Source organism: Lonchura striata, chromosome 3, assembly GCF_046129695.1.
Source record: "Lonchura striata isolate bLonStr1 chromosome 3, bLonStr1.mat, whole genome shotgun sequence".
Taxonomy (NCBI): domain Eukaryota; kingdom Metazoa; phylum Chordata; class Aves; order Passeriformes; family Estrildidae; genus Lonchura; species Lonchura striata.
The window spans coordinates 104,006,754-104,029,612 of NC_134605.1; the positions used below are offsets into that span (position 1 = coordinate 104,006,754).

Consider the following 22,859-nt stretch of genomic DNA (forward strand, 5'->3'; position numbering starts at 1 on the left):
AAAGGCAAGTCACCCTTAGCACAGGACACCAGAGGTAGCAGCAAGGTCAAACACAGGTCTGAGCTTGGTATGCCCAGGGTCTGGGAAGGGTTTACTTGCATTTAAATCTTACTGAAATAAATGAGATTTAAGCAAGGGATTAACTACTGCACTCAACAGAGATGTTTTCTTGAATCAGGCCCTTCATCAAGAAATGTTAATTAGATGTATTTCCTTCTGAAGACATCTTCCTGTGAGGGCAATTTCATAATCTCTGAGATGCTCAAATACAATAGTAACAAGGCTCCACAGTCACCTGGGCAGTGAGAGTGCTGAACCTCTCAGCTCCCAGTTCTGCAACTGCAGATCATGACAAATAGTCTTGGGCTTTTCTTTCTCTGAAATAACATCCTAAATAGCTACTTCAGGCCTGCTAAATGCAGGACTACTCCTCATGAATAAGAGTAATGAAGACTACTCCTCCTGAGTTGGCCGTGGGATTCCAACTCCTTCATACCAGAATTTAACAGTCAGCTCTGGAGACCACCACCAATGCTGGCATCACAGGCACTACAGAAACCAGCAGTGCATGGTCCACCTCCTCCACCTGCACAGAAAAAAATCATGTGCCTTCAGCAGAAAATAAACCCATGCAGTCAAATACCAGAGAGAGATGGCGGAAAAGTCAGACAAATGAAATAGATGGATCAGATTCCAGCATGCCCCAAAGGTCACTCCATGCAGGGCCTGCCGGAGGGAAGGTGGGAGCAGTGTCGCTCCTCCAAGGAGGGTGCCAAGCTACCAGTCTCTTGATGATTAAACCTGGAGAGCAGGAGCAGTGGAGAACACCCTGCCAATTGCAAATGTGGTGATGGGGCACTGGGGGCATATATATGCATCATTAGTCATCTGCAAGAATTTTGTTTTTGTAACCTCTGCATTTTTATCTGTCACTTCGAGCAATAAATATGCACTCCCGCCAGTGATTTGACATTACACTTGCTTTGGATGGTTGCCTTTCCCAAATATTAATAGTAACTCATTGTGGACACAGCATTGGTATTTAGTTAGATCAGACCAGCTTCTTTTAAAAAACAACTTTTCGTATAAAGAGAACAGATGTTTTTAATTTACACAAAGAACAAAAACAAAGTTCTATTGTTCAGTTATAGTGAACACAAACATTACAGACACAGAGAAATTAACACCAATTGCATGTTAAAAAAAATTAAAAGCCCATCAAGGTACAGGTCTGCTTATTTATGCTTTTTCCATCACTTTAACAATTTAGTAGCATGCAATGATAGCAACTGTTGCTTTTTGGAATTCATATGCATTTGGGAGTGGTATGTTTTAAAGATAAAAATGGCATAAACACAAGGGCAATTTCTAAACACATATTATATAGACAATAATAATTATTATTATTTTAATACTTTAATAATAACAGATGAGGAATGTAAACTCTCACAGTCCAGAGCATAAGCCAACTACTTGCTCATGGGGATTGGAAATATTGCCTCTTTGAGCTGATTTTTCTATAGTTGTTCTTTACAGGTATATTTTCCCCTGCACCATCTGAAGAGAAGTGTTTCAACTCTCTGAAACGTGAGTGTGCATATGAAGACAGAGCAGCGACATCAGTCACTGAGGTTGTCTTGTGCCATGGTAAGAAGTTCAACCAGAACTATCTTTCTGTGCTATTTTACCCTGGGAATTCAAGAGCCTTTTGAATGCATTTACAAGCTCCTAGTGCATGTGGGTGGGAGCAGAGCTCAGGCTCACACTCCTGCCAAGGTGACCAAGCTCATTCCAGAACACCAATGTTACCCTGCAGGTGGAGGCCACTTGCACATCTCTGTCTCACACACACCCTGAGAAAACACTTCTCAGAGATAAAGCTTTACCCCATTCCCATTTCTCACCTTCTGAACACACAACCTAATCTTTATCTAATTCTCATCTTAATCCAAGGCATTTCTTTTCCCATAGAGAAGCATCTCTTCTAGCATCTCCTTGAAGATTTTCTAGAAGCCACAAGATTTTCTAGTTGACAGCTACATCTTACCTTCTTGGGAAGCCACTTCTTGATTTAGAAACACTGACATAAAAATATTTTTATCTGTACTTAAGGTTAGCCAATCCTTCAGTTGGAAGAGGACGAAGAGGGCAGAGATACCTTATACTGGTTTTTCTCAACTTATAAGTATAAGCAAAGATTCTGTATAAGCAAAGACTGCTGCTCAGAGAAGTTGTGGATGCCCAATCCCTGGAATTGTTCAAGGCCAAGCTGGATGGAGCCCTGAGCAACCTGATCCAGGGGAAGGTGTCCCTGCCTGTAGCAGAGGGACATTCAAACCATTCTGTGATTTTATGATTCTATGAACTGCTTTTGATACATTAAAACAAAACATTGCCCCATTCCTTCTCCCATTGCTCACTAGTTTGTTTTTTTGGTCCAATAATGGGTGACATTTTACTATATCCCACACTCAGACTAAGTATCAAATCATGAGGCTTACTTCAGATCAACAAATAAGACATACTGGGGGAAAAAAAAAAAAAAAACAAAAAAAAACAAAACAAACAACTAAAACAAAAAAACCTACGACCAGAAACAACTTCCTTGCATTTTAACCAATTGTAGAAATAAAGTTTTCTGGGACAGAAAAATTACAGAAAAATTTAAAAATCTTTTTCTGTAGTATTCATGTAACCTGGGGATTTCAGCGCCACAGAGCAACAGACACAAACACCATGACTCAAAGGGCTGGAGCCTTTTTCCACCACTGAAAGCAAGCCTCACTGGGAGAGGTGCTGCTCCAAGTGGCTGGTTTTAAACCTTCTAACACATTATATAAAACAAAGCCCAGGTCCAGACCCATGCAGGAAAAAAAAGAGAAACCAAAACATTACAGTCAAACAGTACCTTTCAGCTCAAAAGAACCCGAGCCATGAATCATTTTATCCACTGCAGAATGCCATCACCTCAAAGCTGAAATGCAGCAGCTGTTTATTACCCTGCAAGAACATTAAGATGGGTGCTTCTCTGCAGCCAAAACAGCAAGGAAAACCAAGTAGAGAAATATAATAACCTGGAACACATAGGCTTATCCTCCCTACCTTTATAATGAGTACCAGAGGAACTTTAGGGACCACAAGCAGCTGATGCTTCCAGACTCCCAGTGCTAACAATGCTTTCCACAGCACTTAAGTGATCCTTGGAAGCCAAAAGCATTTGACCTGGACATGCTTTGCTTTGCTTGGTTGACAATGAGGCCAAGAGCTGGCTATCACACACTGACCACAATTTCTATGTCACATCCAAAGTCACTTCTGTCACACTTAAAACCAAATCAATGCCAGAAACACAGTAATCATGATGGTCTGAGTTGTCCAAAGATGTAGAAATTTGTCTCACTGCTAGTGGCAGGTAATTGAAGTTGTATACCTGCCCTGAGAGTTGACTGTTAATTAATAAATTGCGATCATGCTCTGTCAAACATGGCTCCCTCAGACCCTGACTCACAGTATCTCGGGGAGATGCTACACGTCTCTTGGAAGTGGCTTATCAAAACTGGAACTGTTTGTTATCCAAATATACTGAAGTTTTCACTCAAAATTCAAATCTCATTGTTACACCACACTCATCACTGTGGTATCTGAGTATGGCCATTTCCAGCAGAATTCCAGCTCCAGCTGGATTCAATGAAGAGTCACTCGGACGCAGAGTTAACGGGGGCCAGGATCATGCAGCCAGTCCTGCGTGGGCTCGTGAGAAGTTGTGGCAGAAGCTGGACTTCAGCTCCCACTGAATGAGAAACGGTCTTGTGGCCAAAGGACATTAATTAGGAGATTGCTAAAGCCCCAGGGCACCACTCCAGAGCACTCACACAAGATGTGTGCCACTGTTCCCTGCTGTGCAAAGTGACCATGTCTGGCAGGGCAGTGGTGAGGGTTCTGTAGTTACTGCACAGGGCCTCTGCAGGAGGAAGAAATCACACTGATTGCACTGTGTCCTGGATGTTCCCACTGGCTTTTGTTTATTCCACAGTGGTGTGAAGTGCACGGCAAAAACAATCTGTTCTACAGCACAGCTCTGCTCATGTCTGTGAAAAAAGGTAAGGTATGAACATTTGGTCAATGGTCCAAAATGGGGGGCAAAAAGAAACTGAGCTCTGGGATGAAATGGCTAAAATGTCAACCTAAGTCTCTCGTACTTCTCACCCCGCCCTGGCTCATCCATGCCACACAAGCTGTATTTTTAGCTCTCCAAGCTTCTCAGTCTTTCTTTCCTGGGTCACTTGCAGTCCGAGAGAAGCAACCCCATTATGAGCAAAGACTTTCCCAGGCAAGATGCTTGGCCATTTACAGACCTGCACATGGTCGGACTGATACAGAGATATTGCAGCACTTCTGAAAACAAGATGTTTTCACCAAAACACTCTCTGATAATCAAACAAATCAAAGGGCAACCAAACTGGATCCACAAAAGCAAAACGTGCAGCTGCCAAAGTACTGCTGTTATCTCTGGCATGGCTGGGTCACTGAGACATTTCACAGAAACAAAAATGTATTTCCTGTGTAGACTCAATTAAAATACCTCTGGAGAAATGTTTCATGTGTTCTAAAGACCTGAAGCTAGAGCCACCCAACTGGCTTGTAAGGAATGAGAATACTTCCCAGGGGCTGATGGAAAGTACCAAGCACCCTCTGCTGTACTCATTACAATTAGGCTCAGGAGCAGCCTCTGACCTTGCAAATATCTGGCAGGAGGGTGCTGTGCCCTCCCAGAGAGAGGGAGCTGCCTCCCCTGCCAGGAGCAGCTCTGATAACGTCGGAGGGCATTGCAGGATTCCACACAGGTGTCCTTCCACAACAGAAGCCATTGGTCTCTCCTGATCCACACACAAGGTTTGGAGAAGACAGCACAGTCTGTGAAAGGTAAGCTGTACCCCTCCTCCTGCGTCTGACCAAGTTCCATCTGCACACCTGGGTCCCCTTTACTTCACAGGGACGAGGACTTTGCTGCCCATGCACAGGTCTCTGGGGACAGATGGAGGCTGTAGGTCACTTGCTACACAGGTAACAAGACTTTGGTTTCCACCTCCTTAATTTTCCATTTTGATATTTTATTTTTTTCTCTCTGTTCTCCCTATTATTAGTTCATGTGCTTATACTGCAGGATCTGGCTGGTTTTCTTACTGTTCTGGCTGGGACAAGGGAGGCGGATGGCTCCCCCAGGTTGGTGAAACATGATAAAAGCAGAGTGGGGAGAGAGGCAAGGATGAGAACTTGGTTATTTTGCTCGTAACACAATGTGCCTCTTCTCTGCCCTCCAGTCCCACTGACTCATCAGCTCTATATGTGCTCCCACTAGGTTTTGTAGAGAGCAGTTGCCGCTCCAGAATTTTTTGGATGAAACTGAATAAACTCTTGCTCCAGGGAAAGTTCTTCCAGCTGGAAATCTATGGTGAGTTACAAGTGGCAGCTCCGAATAACATGAAGGCTGGGGAATCACCTAAGTGATCCCAGAGTCTGTGATCTGGATGCTGCTGCCATCTATTGATAATTGCTAACTCACCCCAAGGAAGCTGCAGCACTTCATTGTCACCCTGAGCCAGCCTCTCCCACCTCAGTTTGGCCACAAACCCTGCAGAGGAGTAAAGCTGGTAACTACAGCCACAGCCCCCTCTGCCCGTGCTACTGTGGTGCTGGGAAGGGAGAAAGCATGGTCTGAGGAGGAAGGACTGATCCTTGGCTTTCATTCTTTCTTCTGCTGAGCCCTTACACATGTCTAGCAAGGAAAACAAAGTCAACACTGCAGATTGGATATGTCCTGAACAGCATAATGACAACAGCAGTGTAGGCTGGGTAATACCCAGAAAACACACTCTCAATGAGGGCTGAGTGAGTGCTGCAGCAATTAAAGCACTTTGGAGAGTATCTTTATTTCCTTTTTATTCAATACGACAATGGCATTTAAATACCATGATTCAGATTGGACAAAGGGGTTCCATTTTCTGCAGAAAACAAAAATCTTCAGAAGCAAAATGAAAACTAGAAAATGTTCACATCAGATTGTAAAAAGTATGTGATTTCACCCCAAACCAAATTAATTTCTCTTGAGATCAGTGCACTCTTTTCTGGGTTATGTTTTTGTTCATTTGATTTGGAGGCAGAACCAAAAAAATCTAGTACGGAAAGGGTGTGGGCAGAAGGGATAGCATTTATGAGAGTAACTGATACTGCTGGAAAAAACAGACCAGCCTTCAGGCAGAAAATGATGTTTGTTTCTTCCAGCTCTATCAGCTGGTCTCATAAAAGCTATTCCTTCTTCTTCCAAAATTATTCCTGCTTATCTCCTGAGCCTATCCTGCCTGCAGGCATGCATCTACAGAAATAGCAGCTCTAGAACTGTCTGACATACAGGCATGACAGACAAATCTAGAAATTGCAGTGGCAGTTAGTTAAACCCTATCTATTTGCACATATTCTTGTGTCTAGCCCAAGACTAAAGAATTTCCCTAATCAGAGGGCAGATGATTAACAAAATATGATGCTATTAATTCTACCATCATCAAGAGCTGAGCACAGCCAGTCCCTGTCATGTCTTATTGGTTACCCCTATAGGCCTCACAGTATGCAGAGAGAAGCAGTAAACCTGATCAATATGTAAAAGTGCCCACCCAAAACAGATCTGTGAGCTGGGTGATCTTTGAGCAGGGTGAACAGCAGATTATCCTAACTTGATAATTTTTAGAAACAGATGAGTTTAATAGCCCATAACTCTTTTCTAGAGAAGAAAATTGGGGAGGGAGAAAGGTAAGTGATGCTTCAGGGAAACTCTCCGTATTAGCACTTCAAAGTGGCAATGGCACAAGCTTCTGGACACAAGGAAACAGGCATTGAAGAGAACATTCTATGTGTGAGCTTGAGTCATGCCAAACTGTCTCATGCACTCCTCCGCATGCCAGCACAGTGTCACAGCTCCTTAGCAGCACATGTCCCTGGAGAGCACCCAACCCACGGGGAAAAGAGCTGTGTGAAAGGGCCTCAGCACCTCTCTGCCCCAGGACTTGCCTTGAGCTTTACATCCCACATATCTTTCCCTTTTTCTGTAGATCCTTATTCTGGTCCTGTTCTGCTGGATGAGAAGTTAGCATCTCGCTGTGGCTATGTCCTGTCGGAGGACGTGTGGGGCAATCCCGTCCTCCGCGCCTCGGTGCTCGGCTGTCATGTGGCCAGTGAGGTGAGGCCCAGACACGGGCTGGGAAGCAGCTCAGGCTGCTGCACCTTCTCCAAAAATACAAGCCTGAGATAGCATATGCATTCTAATGGCATGTTTTGAGAACACTGAACTCAAGGAACTGGTGCCGGGAGTGTAGTGTAGAAATGAATAGGCAATGGCTCTCTGCTGTGAGGTTTGTTCAGTGTGACTGACATGGGATTTCCTCTCTCCATGGAATGACACTTATCCTAACGCTGCTTAGTAGCTGCCAGTTCTCAAGAATATCCTTGTAGCTGCTGATTTGCCAGAGAGTTTCTTGAAAGCCTCTCTGGAAAGAAGTAGGCATCTGCTTGAAAAAGTAATGTTTGCAGTGTGATTCTGGCAGATAATTTCCTGGCTTAATTTGTGTGGTAATGTGCCTGTTAACACATGCCTAGGAATGTAGATCACACACGTCTATTAGACCCAGATTTGCCTCACGTAACTTTAGCCATCTAAAAGATAATGTCTAGTCTAAACTAGTTGTTTACTCTTCCACAATAGTCAATGGAGAGAAGCAGGCATCTCCAGAAGGTGATTCACCCCTTCCAAAAATATGTGTAAAAGTGTAGCCTGGATTTCTAATTCCTAAATGTTAGCTGAGATGAAATGTACCCAAAACCAGAACAAATCAGAGTAGAAACTTCATTGCTTGTCCATGTTTAGTCTGGTTGGTCCTGGAAGCCCCACAGAAAAAATATGGTAAAACTTTATAGGCAGAGTTAGCTAACAAGAACGGGGGTATACAGTGTGCTGTGCAATGACCTGGATTTCCAGGCTGGAAATTTCTCTGTAAAGTTTTACCTTTTTCTGTTGAAAAATACACATCTGTGTCAGATAGAAGGACAGTCCATGACTTTGTGTATGGCTCCTGAGGAGCTGAAGAACCAAAAGGATTTTTTTTTTTTTACTGGACTTAGTCTAGTGTTAAACATTAAACAGCATTGTATATTAGATCTGAACTACTTAGATCAAAACAAAAGTTCCAGTACTTTCTCTCCATATGGAGACACAGTCACAAAGAGGAGAAACATGAACCTCATGGTAAGGCAGGTGAAGTTTGCCTTTGACCAGCTGCTCCTTTATAGTGTGGCAAGAACAGAGCTGAGATGGGGTCTGAGGCAAAGGCTGTGAGTGCTGAAGCAGCAATGTCCCTGGCTCAGTACGACCCTGGACACAAACCATTTCAGACAGGGTGGTGTGTTGTAGGAGCTGTTGCTGCAGTTCTCAATCTGCTCTGATCATTATAAAACACTCCCAGAAACAGAACCCTGGGCTGCATGGGACCATGCAGCCACTCCTGGAACCTTCCACACCATCTGCTGAATTGCCAGTTTTTCTTCCCAGGCAGATGAGCTGTTTTCACTGACTGTGAACATCAAGGTCTCCTCATTTTCAAGCATGAGGGCAGCTGTCACTTATACCTACCCTATGTACTGCTCCTATGCATCCTGGGCTTCAAGAGAAATTGTGTGTGAAGAAAACTACATGGAGGTAAAACCCTTCCCACTGAAGGCTAGGCTACATCCAAGCTCTCTGACAGGCACAGCAACCTCCACAAATTCCTGTCAGGAGTTGATTGTACCCCATGTTCCAGGCATAATAGCAACCTGCTGATATTTAGCAGAATATGTAACTGTAGATCTGATTGGTAACACATTTACATACCATAAATATTTTGTATGCAGTGAAACTCAGTTAACTGTGCAGATTAAGTAAGGCAAGCCTCTGCAAGCAAATCAATAGAGAGACTTAAGGCCAAGCTCTTAAATTCATGAGAGTCCCTTTTGGTCATAAAGTGCTGCAGCATCTGTGAGAATGTCATCCTCATATCTGAAATAATAAAACCGAGAGTTTGCAGAGCTGCATCTCTGCTGAATCACACAACTCACAGGACATGACTGTGAGACAGGGGCTGCCTCCTGCCAGGTGGTGCAATTGGGCTGCTTGGCCTGCTGCCATCACCTACACACCAGTGTAGAAATGAGGCAGCAAACAATCCAAATTTCATTGCTTTCTGTGCATGCCTGAAACAGGCTGGAGAAAGAAAACATACTTCCCCTGTCAGAACACAAGGCTGTACAGTCATGTCTGGGTTGCTACACAATTAAACCATGGTACAGATGTCTTCTCACTGTCCTGTTTCCCTGCCTCACTCTGAAGCACATATGGGAAAGATTTACACCACTACGCCTACCTTACATACTGGGGGACATTTTTAGATGTTCAGCCTGCATGGGGAAGAGAGAACCAGTCCTGTTAATGCCAATAACCTGCTCTCCTACATCTCCAGTGGAGAGATAAAGGCTAATTAACTCTCATTTTAAGGCCACAAAAATTACTGCCATCAGGAACTTCCATGGAAACACTTTAATTACCTCAAATGAATACAAACTTCTAAATCCTGATAGATACTGTTCCCCATGCCTGTAATAACACTGGAGACCTGTTTGCTCCCATTGCTTCCAAAGACTCTCCTGTGTCCCCAGGTGTCAGTGAAGACTGATGTCCCAGCAGTTTCAAATGACTACACCGTAGCGTGGATGTCAGCGCTGCCAGAGGTATGAAGGGGAGTCTTTCTAACAGCTCCTTGCCTGCCTCTTCTCTCTGCTCTTATGAGTCATTCTTGGGGCATAGCTCCATCTCTGACAAAAAAAAAAGGGAGTTGACAAATTTGCCGTCGAATACTGAAAACCTCTCAAGTATTTTTAGACCTCTAGACTGCAAAAAGACATTTAGGTGGGAGAACAGAGTCATATGCTTGTTCCATTAGTGGAAACTGAGTTCAAGACAAACAAAGGTAGGTGGTTCTTCACACAATGGGTAGTGAAACTCTCAAACTCATCACCAAAAGATGTTGTGGCTGCTAAAAGCTTACTTGATCCCAAGGAAAGTCTGGAAAATTTGACAGAAGAGAAATCAAATAAGACATACAAAATACAAAGAAGGTACAGATAGCTCAGGAGTCACTAAGATGAAAAACATTTGAGGCTGGAAAGAATGAGTGGGAAATAATGACAGGAGCATCTATCTTATGAGGAAAACCTGAGGGAGTTGGGCCTGTTTAGACTGGGGAAGACTGGGAGAGGATCTTAGTACACAAGTATCTGAAGGAAGGGTGTCAAGAGGATAGACACAGTTTCTTCTCCATGGTGCCCAGCAGTAGGACAAGAGATCAGACAGAAGCTGATCCACTGAAAGTTCCACCTGAATGTGAGGAAGAATTAAACAGATGATTGCCTAGAGAAGGTGTGGAGTCTCGTCTGGAGAAGTGCAAAAACTGCCTGGACACAATCCTGAGCACCACACTCGTGGGGAACCTGCTTAAGCAGGGAGGTTGGACTAGATGGCCTCCAGTGGTTCCTTCCAACCTTAACCATTCTGTGATTCTTTCAAAGATATATGCTTGTCCCATGCTTCTCATGTCTTACTTGCTCCTGATGCCCATTTTCCTTTTGACTGTGCTCCCATTTGGCCATCACTGCAGGGGACTCTGTTCTAGGCCAGTACAGCCATTGCTCTCTTCTAATCTTTGACACAGGCTACACAGTAATGGTAGTCTGTCATTTGGCCTCTGTACTGCTCCAGCAATCAACAGACATGGAGACAATCTGTTTCTTAACAGCACAGATATTTTGTCCACAGTTAATTTGCTCAAGGTCTCCTGTCTATGTTTCTTCCAGGGCTGGTAGAAGAACATCCCTAAACATGCCTTAAAGAGCTCTAGAATTCCTTATCTTTACATATTCAAATATATATACACATATATATTTCAAGGGTATTTCTTGCCTGAGATGAGCTCGTAGTATCATTCCAGTTACTCCCACTTCTAACAGGAAAATAGGCACTACAGTGTCACTACTCAGCTTTTTAAGAGACTTTGTAGACATAGAACTGATATAGCTCATCTCTCTCTTGCAGACTCAAAATGTTGCATACCAGCAATGGCAACTGATGTTTGTTTCTCCATCAGGGAGAAAGAGAATAACAGTAAGTGATGCAGTAAAACTGGGCTACAGCTTCAATAACAGCCTGTCCCGAGTGTACCTGCGAGCGCCCTACCACAGCAACGAGTCTGACGTCAGCGTGGTGAGTTGCTGATCCCAGCCAGACACAAAGCTCTGCTGTTCCCACTGCCTCTCCAGAACATCAGCTCTCTTTTTCTGCCTGGGCTCAAACAGGTCAGTGGTGTAAATATGAACATGATCACTTCCACTTCCATGTACAGGCAGCGGTGGCTGCTTTTGCTGATTGACACAACAGTCTCCTGTCCTGTTGGTAAGGATCTCTTCCTTCTTCACTAAAAATAACCACCGAAGGAGGTAGTAGAAAACACAGTCTTCCCATTCTCACTAAGAGAAGAGGTTTACAAGCTTCCCTCAGAGCAACATGAGCTAAGAGTCTGTGGCTTTAGTCCCGGACAAACACAGTCCCTGCTGTGACACTACATTCCTTGTGTTCCCAGTGCAGTGTCATGCCTAGTCTCTGGTTTCTCAAATCCCTTCATTAGATACAGGAAACTGGAAACAAGCAGAACTGCTACAGAAGAGCCAGGGAGCCTCCTCTGGACTAATCCCAGAGCCTTGGCTCTTCTTTTTCATACTATTCCAAGCAAGGCATGCAGCTCTGCATCCTTGAAACTCACATAATCCTTTTCTCTGGAGAGGCAGGACTATCCTGGCTTTTTGCAGAGAAGTGGTGGCTGCACTTGGCTCTCACAGCCATTAATAATCTCACAGAGATTATTAATGTGAACAAATGATGAGGAAGCACAAGGTTTTAAGTTGATGAGACCTTGAAGCCAGTATTTCAAGAAGGTCCAAACAGGTTGCTCTGTTCCCTCTTCCTTCTGCCAGTAAGCCCTGGGACAACAGAGCAGGTAGCTGGGAATGGCACGGTGGCATGGAAGCACAGCTGCCAGTTATTCTGTATAAATTAATGATTCCCCTGAAACTGATGATTCAGGTCTGCTTCAAGTGCCAGGGTCTCTGTGACAAACAGCCAACATTTGGCTGATATCCTAGAAGGTGTTGCATCAGTGAAAGCTGTAGAGATATCCTGGTGAAATGGAATCAGGGAAAGGCAGAGACAGGACTGAGTGGTAATTCCAATTGCCCCTTCTCTGGGACTGTCTATCTAACTCTACAGATGGCATCAGCTTCACTGATACCACGCTAACATGGACTGTGCCAAGAGTTATCCCCACACTAGTGGTCCAGGAATCAACCTTTCTGTCTAAAAGCATTGTAATGGGAGTGGATGATCAAGTCATAGTGAATCCAGAAGAGATGAACTACTTACTGGAGCACAATGAAACACACATCAGAATAACCATCCCTACTGGAGCAGGAGGAGGCAAGCTAGAGGTTAGTACAAACCTGTCACAACAAACACATTTGAGGTCCTATACTACAGATTTATCAAAATGATAAATCCAAATACTGATTGATAAATCCAAATACTGATTGACTGCTGCTTAAAATTTGCAGATACAATAAATATTTGAAGATCTGGATGCTTCTTCTCTGTGTTTTGAAAGCACTTACTCAGAAACAAGGAATTTATAATGACAAAACATGGTAGAAGCAACAGACTGCCTTTTGTTAATAATATATAAGATATACTAATACATTAGGAGTGAAGGGATTTCTGGACATTGGACTTTAATTGTCTGTGTTGTTCAATAGTGAAATTAGTCCTGGTAAACTTCTGGCCTGGCTCAATGAGTAATTTCCCTGCCAATTTCCAAGACAGCATGATTTAGCAAGGAACAGGTTCTCTGCATGTTGTTGGGGTGTAGTCACCTTCTTTGAACTCCATTTATTCCTCATCAATATATAATTTACAGATACAGAGGCAATGTCAAAAGGAATGTTCAGTACAAGAGAGGAGAACAGTTTGGGTTGGAAGGCACCTTTAAAGACAATTTACTCCAGACTCCACTTCCATAGGAAGAAACATCTTTCACAGATCAGGTTGCTCAAAACTCCATCCAGCTTGAACTTCTAGAAAGGAGCTGGCAATATTCCTACAAGATGGCATTGGTGTGATTTTTACTTATCCCCTTCAGGAGTTCTCTATTTGCATAACAGACAGAGCAAGAGACATGACTAGTAATCCAGGGATGGTAAAAAAAAACCAAAACAAATATGGTGATGCTAAACTTAATGAGGACACTCCTGATACTTCCTTATTAAGGATCTCAGCAGTATCTGAGCCACACATGGACCAGACTAAAGGCCCAAGATACCAAACAAACAAGCAAAATCTCCTAGAAAAATCTATCCCAAGTTGTACTAGAATACCATTTGCTCTTCCTACTGTGAGAATTTTAACCATATTCAGTCATCTCTTCATTAAGCTACTGAGAAGACTTAATCCCACATTTTACCTCCTAGAGCTCCATATCTGGTGGTGTATATGGAGTCATTTACTACATTAACCTGTTTCTGGAGCACACATGGACGGATGCAGATTGGCAAACCACGAAGTATACAATCATCAAATCCATCACCACACCTTTCATGCCACAAATACCAACTGTTGTCAACAGTAAGTCATTCCTCTCATGGACCCTTACCAATCTTCTGCTGTGCTATACATTGTTCCACCCAACCTGTGCCACACATCTACATTCACCAGGATATTCTCAGCTCCCACTTACAATTTTCTAGGCAAAGTCAAAATTCAAGTATTATATTAAAACAAACAATCAAAGAAAAACCTAGTAAAAACCCTTTAGCCTTGACTTACAAGTTGCTGGTAAAAATGTAAACATTTCTTTCATGTTAATCCCTGTAATTTTCCAGTGAGCACTGGAATAAAGATATTGTAATGTGCAGTTATCACACTGGGAAGAACTATCTGAGGACAGCAGTCATCAGTGGTATTTTCTCCCCTAAACTGCCTGCATTTGATATCTTGGGAGCATACTGAAATCATTGTGCCACCTAGTGCTGCAGTCATGGTTTTTAAATTTTATTTTCCAATGCATTAAGGCACTTAACATACTTGGAATTATTTGGATAAGTGATATTTTAAAAAAAAAAGGAGCCTCTTGCCATACATTATGATATCTTTTTTCAAATTTTATGTGGCTGAACAAGATTCTAGATTTCTTTAAAGGTATGGCACATCAGAGTGCACCTCTAGAAAGTCAATGAACGCACTTTATATAAATGTATATGTATTTGTTGTTAATCCTCTGCATCTTGAAGCAATTCTCATGTACTCAGAGTATTTCAGATCTGACTAGAACACAAACACTCATTAATCAGAGCCATTAAAGAGATGGCTGTTGGCTAAGTTTCCTGGAATTTGAATGGGAGACCACCCCAATGTCTTCCTTATTTGATCCACATCAGCAGTAATTTGATGCTCTCTCCCTGCAGATACTGTGCCAGAGGAACGGCTATTTAATGTTGCATTTGGACACTTTCTTCCCGATGTCTCTCTGGTGGCAATCACAGTAGGAAATGTGCCATTTTCCCTGAGGGAAGCACTGCACCACGGCTTCAAGATTTATGAAACTCCCTTTTCTAATGGAACAAAAGCATTTATCCTGGAAGTCTCTTTTGATGATCCATATGTTCTGAAAGAGGTAGGATACAGCAGGTCACTTCAGCAGCAGAGCGGAGGAGGTGGGGCAGACCCTTTGCAGAACATGGTCCAGCTTTTATTAACCAACAACAGTTCCTTGATCATAAAGGTGTCAATGAGTCTGAGATATCTGAGTTAAGATTAGAGGCTTTTATGTCCCCACCTTGCTCTCCATAGCTCTCTAGGAGATCAGTATCAAGTGTAATTAGACGGGATGAAATGTTACTTCCTTTAGTGCCTGTCAGCATGGCTCATGTCCAAGTGCATGCTCAACAGGAAGAGGTTTGTCAAGCCTGTATTAGATGCTGCCCTTTGAAGCAGGAGTATCTTGCACAAATAAATCAATTATTGCAATGCTGGCAAACACCAGTTTCAAAAATCCAGTAACTCCTGAACCCACTGTTTGACTGCTGGCATAGGCCATGCCCCATGCGAGCATGCTATGGGCAGGCTCAGGGTACTCTAAACATAATTTTGTTAAGCTTCAGACCATTTGTAATCTAAATGTTTGTAAAAGGTATATACTCACAGAGGGATTTCAACATCTCTTTTCAGTGAGAGGATGCATAACTGCAAGTCCTCTACCACTCTTTCAACCAAACCACGCAGGGCTGTGATGCTGTTACAAGGAACAACATTTTGAATGCACAGGATTTGTGCAAATATTTTCAGGTTGCAGTCAAACCACAGTCAATTTTCATTAAGGATCAAAGCAAGAAAATAATCCAGAAGTATTTCTTTCAGGTCAAACACCAGGTTTTGCTTTGGGAGCACTTTCAGTGAAGGAAAAGAAGATATTAAGTGGGATTTCTCACAGCATCTCCTCACACCTTCTATTCAACCAATTACTTACTCTCCTGGTTTCAGCCCACACTCTGAATAAAGAAGAACAAGGATTTGGACATGGATCTCCCTCTATGAGCTCTTCCACCACTGGGCTACAGAGGAACCACCACTGTGTCCATTTCTGTCTTCATTTTCTGAAAAGGCACATCTTTCTCCATATTTATGTTTGGCAGAAAGAGCTGTTGAATCCAGGCCGAATTTCTGAATAGCTTTAGGCTAGCTGAGCTATTTGGAGGGGAGAGGAGGGTGTTGGAATAATTATTTAGTGTTGTTCAGAATATATATGCCGGCTTATTCTGAAAGCTGCTGCAGCCTTACTCTTTTCTCTCTTTCAGTATGTGAATAGAAATGAAACAAAATACACCCTTCTGGTCAACTACACCCTTAGTGTGGGTGCAGAGATGACACTCTACTATCATTCAGCAGAGGTGGAGTGTGTGATTGCTGATATTGGTAAGCTTTCCCCTGCCATTAACTGGTTTGCATCAGCAGCATGGCTGTCATTGAATTCAGGGAGAGCATCAGAGTGAGGGTGAGAGCTTTGGGGAAAACCCCACCCCTCCATAGCTCATTGTTGATAACAGCCAAATTGCTGCTCCACTGATGGCAGCTCTTCTGTGTCCTGGCAAGACAGTCTGCCCTCGAGACACTGAGAGCAATAAAACAAGTGTGTAGAAGGAGTTGGCTTGCAAACTCAGTGAACAAGATGCCTCAGAACATGAACATACATCTACTGGCAAAACTTTCAGACATTGCTACAAGTTTCAGTTTGTCCTCAAAAACAATTCTGCCTCCATATCCAGGGAAGAACTTTGACTCAAAAACATTGTTCTGATCTCCAAAGAGAGAATTTCTGTAAGGAGAAATCATCCACTGAGAGCTGTACTTAGCAGGTTACTGAAAAATTCAGGAGGTCTGAATTTCTCAAATTTATTAGATTTTTGCATGCCACAAAAATGACAGTCTCCTCACTGTCCTATTTTATCTCTGAAATAGCTCTTGGTTCAGATCAAAGAAGGTTGATAAAAAAATATATTTACATACATAGCTCAGCTTGCCTTACTGAAAGAGGGAACAGTCCTGGAAGAAAATTAGCAGGCCACTGCAGAAGCAGGACTCCCCAGCCCACCAGATGTCAGCTGGTACACCCCCTCCAACACAGCCAAGCCTGCAGACAATGCCAGCATGCACATTACAGGCTGCTGGAGTTTCTTACCTGTGACAGAAATCCCTGTCTGGGCCAAACCTCACCACCCAAACCTTCCTTCATTGCTAACTCTTCCTCCCACCTTCTTCCCACAGAAGTACCAGAAGCAGTTGGTTCCTGTGATGAAGAAAACCTGTATCTAACCCTGCCCACTTTTGGCTTGCACCAGTACTGGGACCTGTACCTTGGCAACAATCTCCTGAACCGGCACCTTGCCCTCACCAATGGGTATCTTGCAGCGACCAACTCCACACACCTGATCTTGCAAATACCTCTGTTTGCTGGGGGACTCATCTATGAGGTACAGGAGCTGTTCAGCAATGCCTTTTCTAAAGCACTTAGGACTGCTTGCTCTCACTGAGTCCTACAGTCACAGTCTGTAGTGTTGTGGTATTACACAGATTGGAAAACTTCCAGAGGGAAGGACTCTGAGACAGAGCAAGTAGGATAAGAGGCATTAGACATGGACCTTTATGGTAATGCCATGTATTGTGCAATCTGCAGTCCCCACTTGTCTCTAAAAGATATGAACCAAGTCTTCAAAAACAAACTCCTCAGTGTTTTTAGTAAGATGAGGCAAAATGTCCCATCTGCACTGAGCCAGAAACAATATTTCAATATAGCTTTTATGAAAGAAGCTCTTTTAAAGGAAATTTTGCAGAAATTTTAAGACATGGCAGAGGAAAATCGATGCTGTAATAATTTGAACTATTTTACAATAATCAGTCCAAATTTATCTCTGTGACAGTGACTGATAAGTTTGTACAAGAAAACTTGTACTTCTGCCCACATGTTGCTTCAGGCTCGAGCCTTTACACTGACTTAACTCTTGTGACTTGTTAGTATTCAAGTGGCATGGGCTATGGAGCAGAACTTGGTACATGTGGATGATGTACAGGAGATAACAGATCTCTTCCATCTCCTCCTTCACAGGAAGTGTCCTTTCAGAAAATTAAAGCAAGGTTTGATGTTGCCCTAAGGAAACTGAGAACTATGGAGACCTTACAGATGTTCTCCATTAGCTGCAGTTTTAATTCTTCAGCATTTATAAGTAAGTTATGCAACTGATCAATCAATAAGAAGATGTGTGGTTCTTTCTTGAGCTCATGACCAACCCTCTGCCTTTCTCAGTATGCCACCCAGATGGTACCATAATGGTATCTGCCCAAATGAAGACAGTTCCTGCCATTGACATGAGTAAAACCAAGCTAAGGGACAGCTCCTGCAAGCCTAGAGAGTATAATGAAGCCCATGCCTTCTTCAAGTTCCATGTCACTACCTGTGGCACTTCAGTAAGGGTAAGTCCATGGCCAGAGCAGATACACCTGCTGGAACTCTGCCTTTCCAGCATTTTCTCTTTTGGTCCCCTACCCCAGCTCCTGAGAAGAGTCAATTTACAATGAGCTTCCCATATGCACAGTTTGAAGGTGACCACATTATTTATGAGAATGAAATCTCTTATGAGAAAGAGACTCTTCCAGGACAGAGCATACCAACAATCACAAGAGATCCAGACTACAGGTAGGGGCTGCTGCTCACTGACACTGCTCACTTCTGTACAGCTGCTGGGAAACAGATATGAACACAAAAATTGCTGTTTCTTCTAGACTAACAGTCTTGTGCTATTACCAAGCAAAAGAGACCCTAGTGCTCGGTGCCTTCTCCAGGGACCCGGCCACATCTCCTCCCTTTGGCTCTGGGACAATGTTTCCACGTTCAAATACTGCAGGTGTGCAATTCTCCTCCTCCATGTTTAAATCTCTCTGACTTTCAGTCCTAAGTTTCCTTGTTAAGATATACCTTACTTTCACCTAAAGAACCTCACTAACATTTCCTTCTCTGCAGCTTACAGAAGGGTAAGACAAGCTCTGAATGTAGTTTCAAGAGTGTCCAAAGGTAAATCTCCTCCTATGGAAATCAGAGAATTTAAAGTATGTTTTAGTTTAAATAATATTAAACAACAACAAAATCCCCTGATATTTTCTCGAGATGAATCCTTCACAGAGTTCTATGGGCCCAGCATGGAAATACTCAAACAACCCATGGAGCCTGTGTTTCTTGAGGTGGAGCTGAAGGACGAGAGCCTCAGTGTCGAGTTATATCTGGAAAACTGTTGGGTAGCCACATCTCCAGACTTCAATAACACCCCAAGATGGAACATCACTGTGGATGGGCAAGTCGTATTAAATGTCCAATGAGCTCATCAGCAAAGTCCTAATTTCTGCTTATTATATCTGTTGATCTTTCCTCTCAAATAGGTGTGAGATTAATGGCAGTGAGTTTGCTGCAGAGTTCTGCCCAGTACCTGTTAGCCCCAGGGTGAGACACCCTTCTCACTTTAAAAGGCTGGCAGTAAGGATCCTGGCACAGCAACTGGAACAGGTAGGATTGAGTGAAAGGCTCAGCTCCCACTCATGGACTCTGTCCTGGAAGTCGGCATGATGCTCTTAGTCATGTGGTTTAGTTGGAGGTAGCAAGGAGCAGGAAGTTGGACTCGATGATCCATATGGGTCCCCTCTAACCTGAGATATTCTGTGACTCTATGCTTCAAGAAATAGATTTAAGCACCTCACAGACTTAAACCCTAACCTGCATTCAATTCAGCTGCCCTGATTGGTGTGCAGCTTAATACAGTTCTCTTCTTAAATCTCCCCTGCCACCTAGCTGGCTTGAGATTGGACAGGCTGGAGTAAACAAAAGAATTTGGTACACAAATATGATTTTTATATAGTGGTCTTGGCTTTGTGTAGGATCAGATTCATATCACTTCAGCTCAAAATGTCTAGAGCAGAAGAATCAACTTACGTGTCCCAATATCCACATGAAGTTCAGCTCTGTTGTCTCCTATGTGTCCTAGGCAGTCATCCATCTCCTCAGGTGTCAGCCCCATGGAAAAGAAGCAGAAGCATGTGGGTTTGGTCTTAATGTTTGAGATCCTGTTCTCCTCTAAGGACTAAGGAGAGCAGAGAAAAACTCAGGACAGTCACCTGAGGGTACTTTTCTCCTTGTGCATCCAGCTGAGTGAACTGCCTGTCCCAACATGTACTGATACCAGCCGTGGTGTGTTCACCCTGCCTGGGCAGCTCAAGTAACTGCACTGGGATTTACTCAGCCTTTCATAGGCACCTCAACTCTTGAACTTGCTAGAAATGAACAGGATGCAATTCTGGCTTGTGCTGCTTCCTGAGTGTGCAGCAGGAACCAGATTGAGTTTCTGTCTAGTTTTGATAAACTGCAGCACACAAGGCTTTAACTTCTCCTTCTCAGCTTCTCAGTTACCAAACTGCCTGAGGGCTTCCTTGGCATCAGCTTTAAATTCAAGGCACGTTCAGCTAGATGGTGCCACATGGAGTTGTCAGAGAAGCATAAGTCTAATCAGCTGTAGTTTCTGCAAAAGGCAAAGACAAAATAATGCTCTGCAAAGTAGGATTTGATATGGATCAAGTGGCACTTTTTCTTCTTCTCAGGTGTATGTGCACTGTTTGGTGGCAGCGTGCTCTCCTACCAACACACAACCTGACAGCATCTGCAGAGGCCAGTGCAGCTCAAGCAGGGAGAAGGGTAGGTTGTGGAGGAGAAAAAGAACCACAGTAATGCACCCCTGACCTGATGTTTCTCAGAGATTTACGAGCTCTGACTTTGGCATCTGAAATGCCTCGAGCAGGGACTGTGAACATTGATGTCACCTTTAAGCATGTCTGTATTCTTTAAAAACTACACAAACACAATGTGTGTCATTCTCAGGCTTTCCAGGTTCCCCTTCTGACAGTCTCCAGGGCTATGTACTTGCTGGACCAGTATGGATTGTTGCTCCAGATCGAAGATGACACATGTAAACTGAATTTGGTAAGAACACCAGGCCCTATGTACTTACCCTGAGAGGTCACCATGCTTTGTGACACAAGCAGTGCAGAGTCTGTCCTTGATGACCTCAAAAATAAAAGTTCTGGGACAAGAACAGGGAATGGACATGGTTTGCAGTCCCATGGTCTCAGCTTGAGCCCATGAGAGAGGGAAGGGGAGCTCGCTGCCAAGCCAAACACAGCTGGAGTGGCTCTGGAGCAGATGCCAGCAGCAGAGCAGGGCATGCTGGACTTGGGCCATAGCAGGCAGTTTTGGAGCCAGGTATTATTTCAACAGGTTTTCAACAGGACTGCCCCCAGTCTGAGAGAAAACAGATCCAAAATTTTAGAAACAAACACTAAGGCACTAAGGCACACTGCCATATTCCAAATGCATTTGAATGGTTCAAATCCTCCAAAGAGTAGGGTTTGTCCTATAACTTCATCCACCCTTGGACAACCAGAGCTGCTGAGCTGTCTGCTCCAGCATCACTCCTCACTTCAGCCTTTGTGTGTGTCTCCAACAGCACCTGAAGGCTCTGCTGTGCTGGCTGCTTTCCAAATGGTGCCACTGGGCACAGGAGCTACTTCCAGGAGCCGCCAGAGCTATTTGCATGAAGTTTAAAGACCAGATGGTGGGACAGCACTACAAAGTTTTGAGTTTGCTAACAGGATCAGTAAATCTTGCAACCTGTTGCTCTCTGAAGTGGCTACAGAAGAAAACTTAGCAGAAAAACAACCCAAGGCTGCAAAATAACGTCTTGTGTTTCTTTCAGCTGCTCAAATATGGACTTGCAGATCACTAAAATTATTTCAGCCCTGACTGTGGCTGCTTCTTGTAATACTTCATAAAGTGATGCCAATCTTCCTATCTGAATGTAGAGTGCAAATCTGAAAAGTCAAATAAAACCACACTAGAGCAATGTAGGCACAGAACATCTCCTTGCTAATATGCAACAGCAACCATCTGCTGTACCAACACTGGCTTCAAAGAGCCAAGCAATCGCTGCCAGTGCCCCTCCAGCAGGCAACACTAGGACACAAGCTTCTTCCCACTAATGCAGAGCTTTGTCCATGTCACAACATCAACCTGAAATTCTTGGAAACCTGTTAGTTCCTCATTTTCCTCTCACCTGTCCCTGCATGGAAAAAGTTAACTCTACAAAATGTGAGCCAATGGACACTGTAGTATGAGCAAAAATGACACGTGGCGTTTTTTGTTTCTGTGCACACAGAAAGCTTTTTTTTTTCTTTAATTGTTATTATTTTTTAGAGATCAAGTATAAATCTGACACACAACCACCTGTAATGACTCCAGGATGTGCCTACAGTGTAACTGCAGGTGTGGCTGCAGCACATGTAGATGCAGAGGGGGCAGGTGGCACACTCGTGCTGACAGCACACTCGTGTGTGGTCTCCAGAGGTTTCCCAGCTCCTGCAGCCCCTGCCTGCCCAGGCTGGCTGGTCAGTGCACATACGTGGCCCACGTCCCAAAAGCTGCAGTGCTGCCTGAGATGATTGCTGAATAAATGCCCTCTTAAAGGTGTACCTGCTGAAGGAGCAAGATCTGTGAAAAGGAATGGGAGGGTGCTGTGACCCCAGGATCCCCCAGCAGCTGCCTGGGTGCTGCCTTCCTCTGCTGCATGAGCAGTGCACTCTGCTGTCCACAGCCCACACTGCAGAGCCCAGCAAGTTACTGTGTTTGCCATGCATGCATTTGCCAGAGCACACTCCCCGTTTTTAACAGCAGCAGCATATTCATAAATTTAGGTTAACTTTCTGTTAATCTAAAAAGGAGTCCTCTAGAAATTTGCAGACTGGGATGAAGGGAAAATAATTATGACCAAATGCTAGCTCTTCTCAGCACTCTCAGGCCACAGGTGAACACCAGGTCTGGTCTGGTGTAACTAGGGTTCATTTTGTTTTGCAGCCTTGCAGAGTATATTAAGATAAACTTGTCTGCAGTAAGTAGGATATCCCAGATCCTCCCCTTTTGCCCTAGAAAACCAGGAAGAGGTCCAGCAGCATTCCATACCCTTCACCTGACAGATGAGATTTTTCTACACACATTGGAAGGGAGATGGAAAAGGACAGACTTGCATTCCCATTTCAACAG

General features: G+C 43.7%; 1 protein-coding gene across 4 annotated transcripts; it reads left to right on the top strand.

Annotated features, from left to right (window-relative positions):
• Nucleotides 1-4,596: 4,596 nt before the first annotated feature.
• Nucleotides 4,597-21,666, top strand: LOC110467925 (uncharacterized). 4 transcript variants are annotated; one of them, XM_021525357.3, is made up of 24 exons: nt 4,597-4,923; nt 4,994-5,064; nt 5,145-5,223; nt 5,360-5,452; nt 7,104-7,231; nt 8,597-8,743; nt 9,739-9,810; nt 11,171-11,338; nt 11,431-11,527; nt 12,398-12,615; nt 13,648-13,801; nt 14,641-14,849; nt 16,030-16,147; nt 16,997-17,202; nt 17,835-17,952; nt 18,033-18,199; nt 18,322-18,422; nt 18,509-18,630; nt 18,747-18,797; nt 18,891-19,074; nt 19,160-19,283; nt 20,369-20,462; nt 20,646-20,747; nt 21,249-21,666. In XM_021525357.3, the coding sequence occupies exons 2-23, from the start codon at nt 5,014-5,016 to the stop codon at nt 20,726-20,728; spliced, it is 2,784 nt and encodes a 927-aa protein (XP_021381032.2). In that variant the 5' UTR covers nt 4,597-4,923; nt 4,994-5,013; the 3' UTR covers nt 20,729-20,747; nt 21,249-21,666. The 4 variants fall into 4 exon arrangements, with proteins under 4 accessions (XP_021381032.2, XP_021381031.2, XP_021381033.2 ...); XM_021525356.3 differs by having other exon boundaries at nt 21,271-21,666; XM_021525358.3 differs by having other exon boundaries at nt 4,762-4,923; nt 5,165-5,223; nt 21,271-21,666.
• The last annotated feature ends 1,193 nt before the right edge of the window (nt 21,667-22,859 follow it).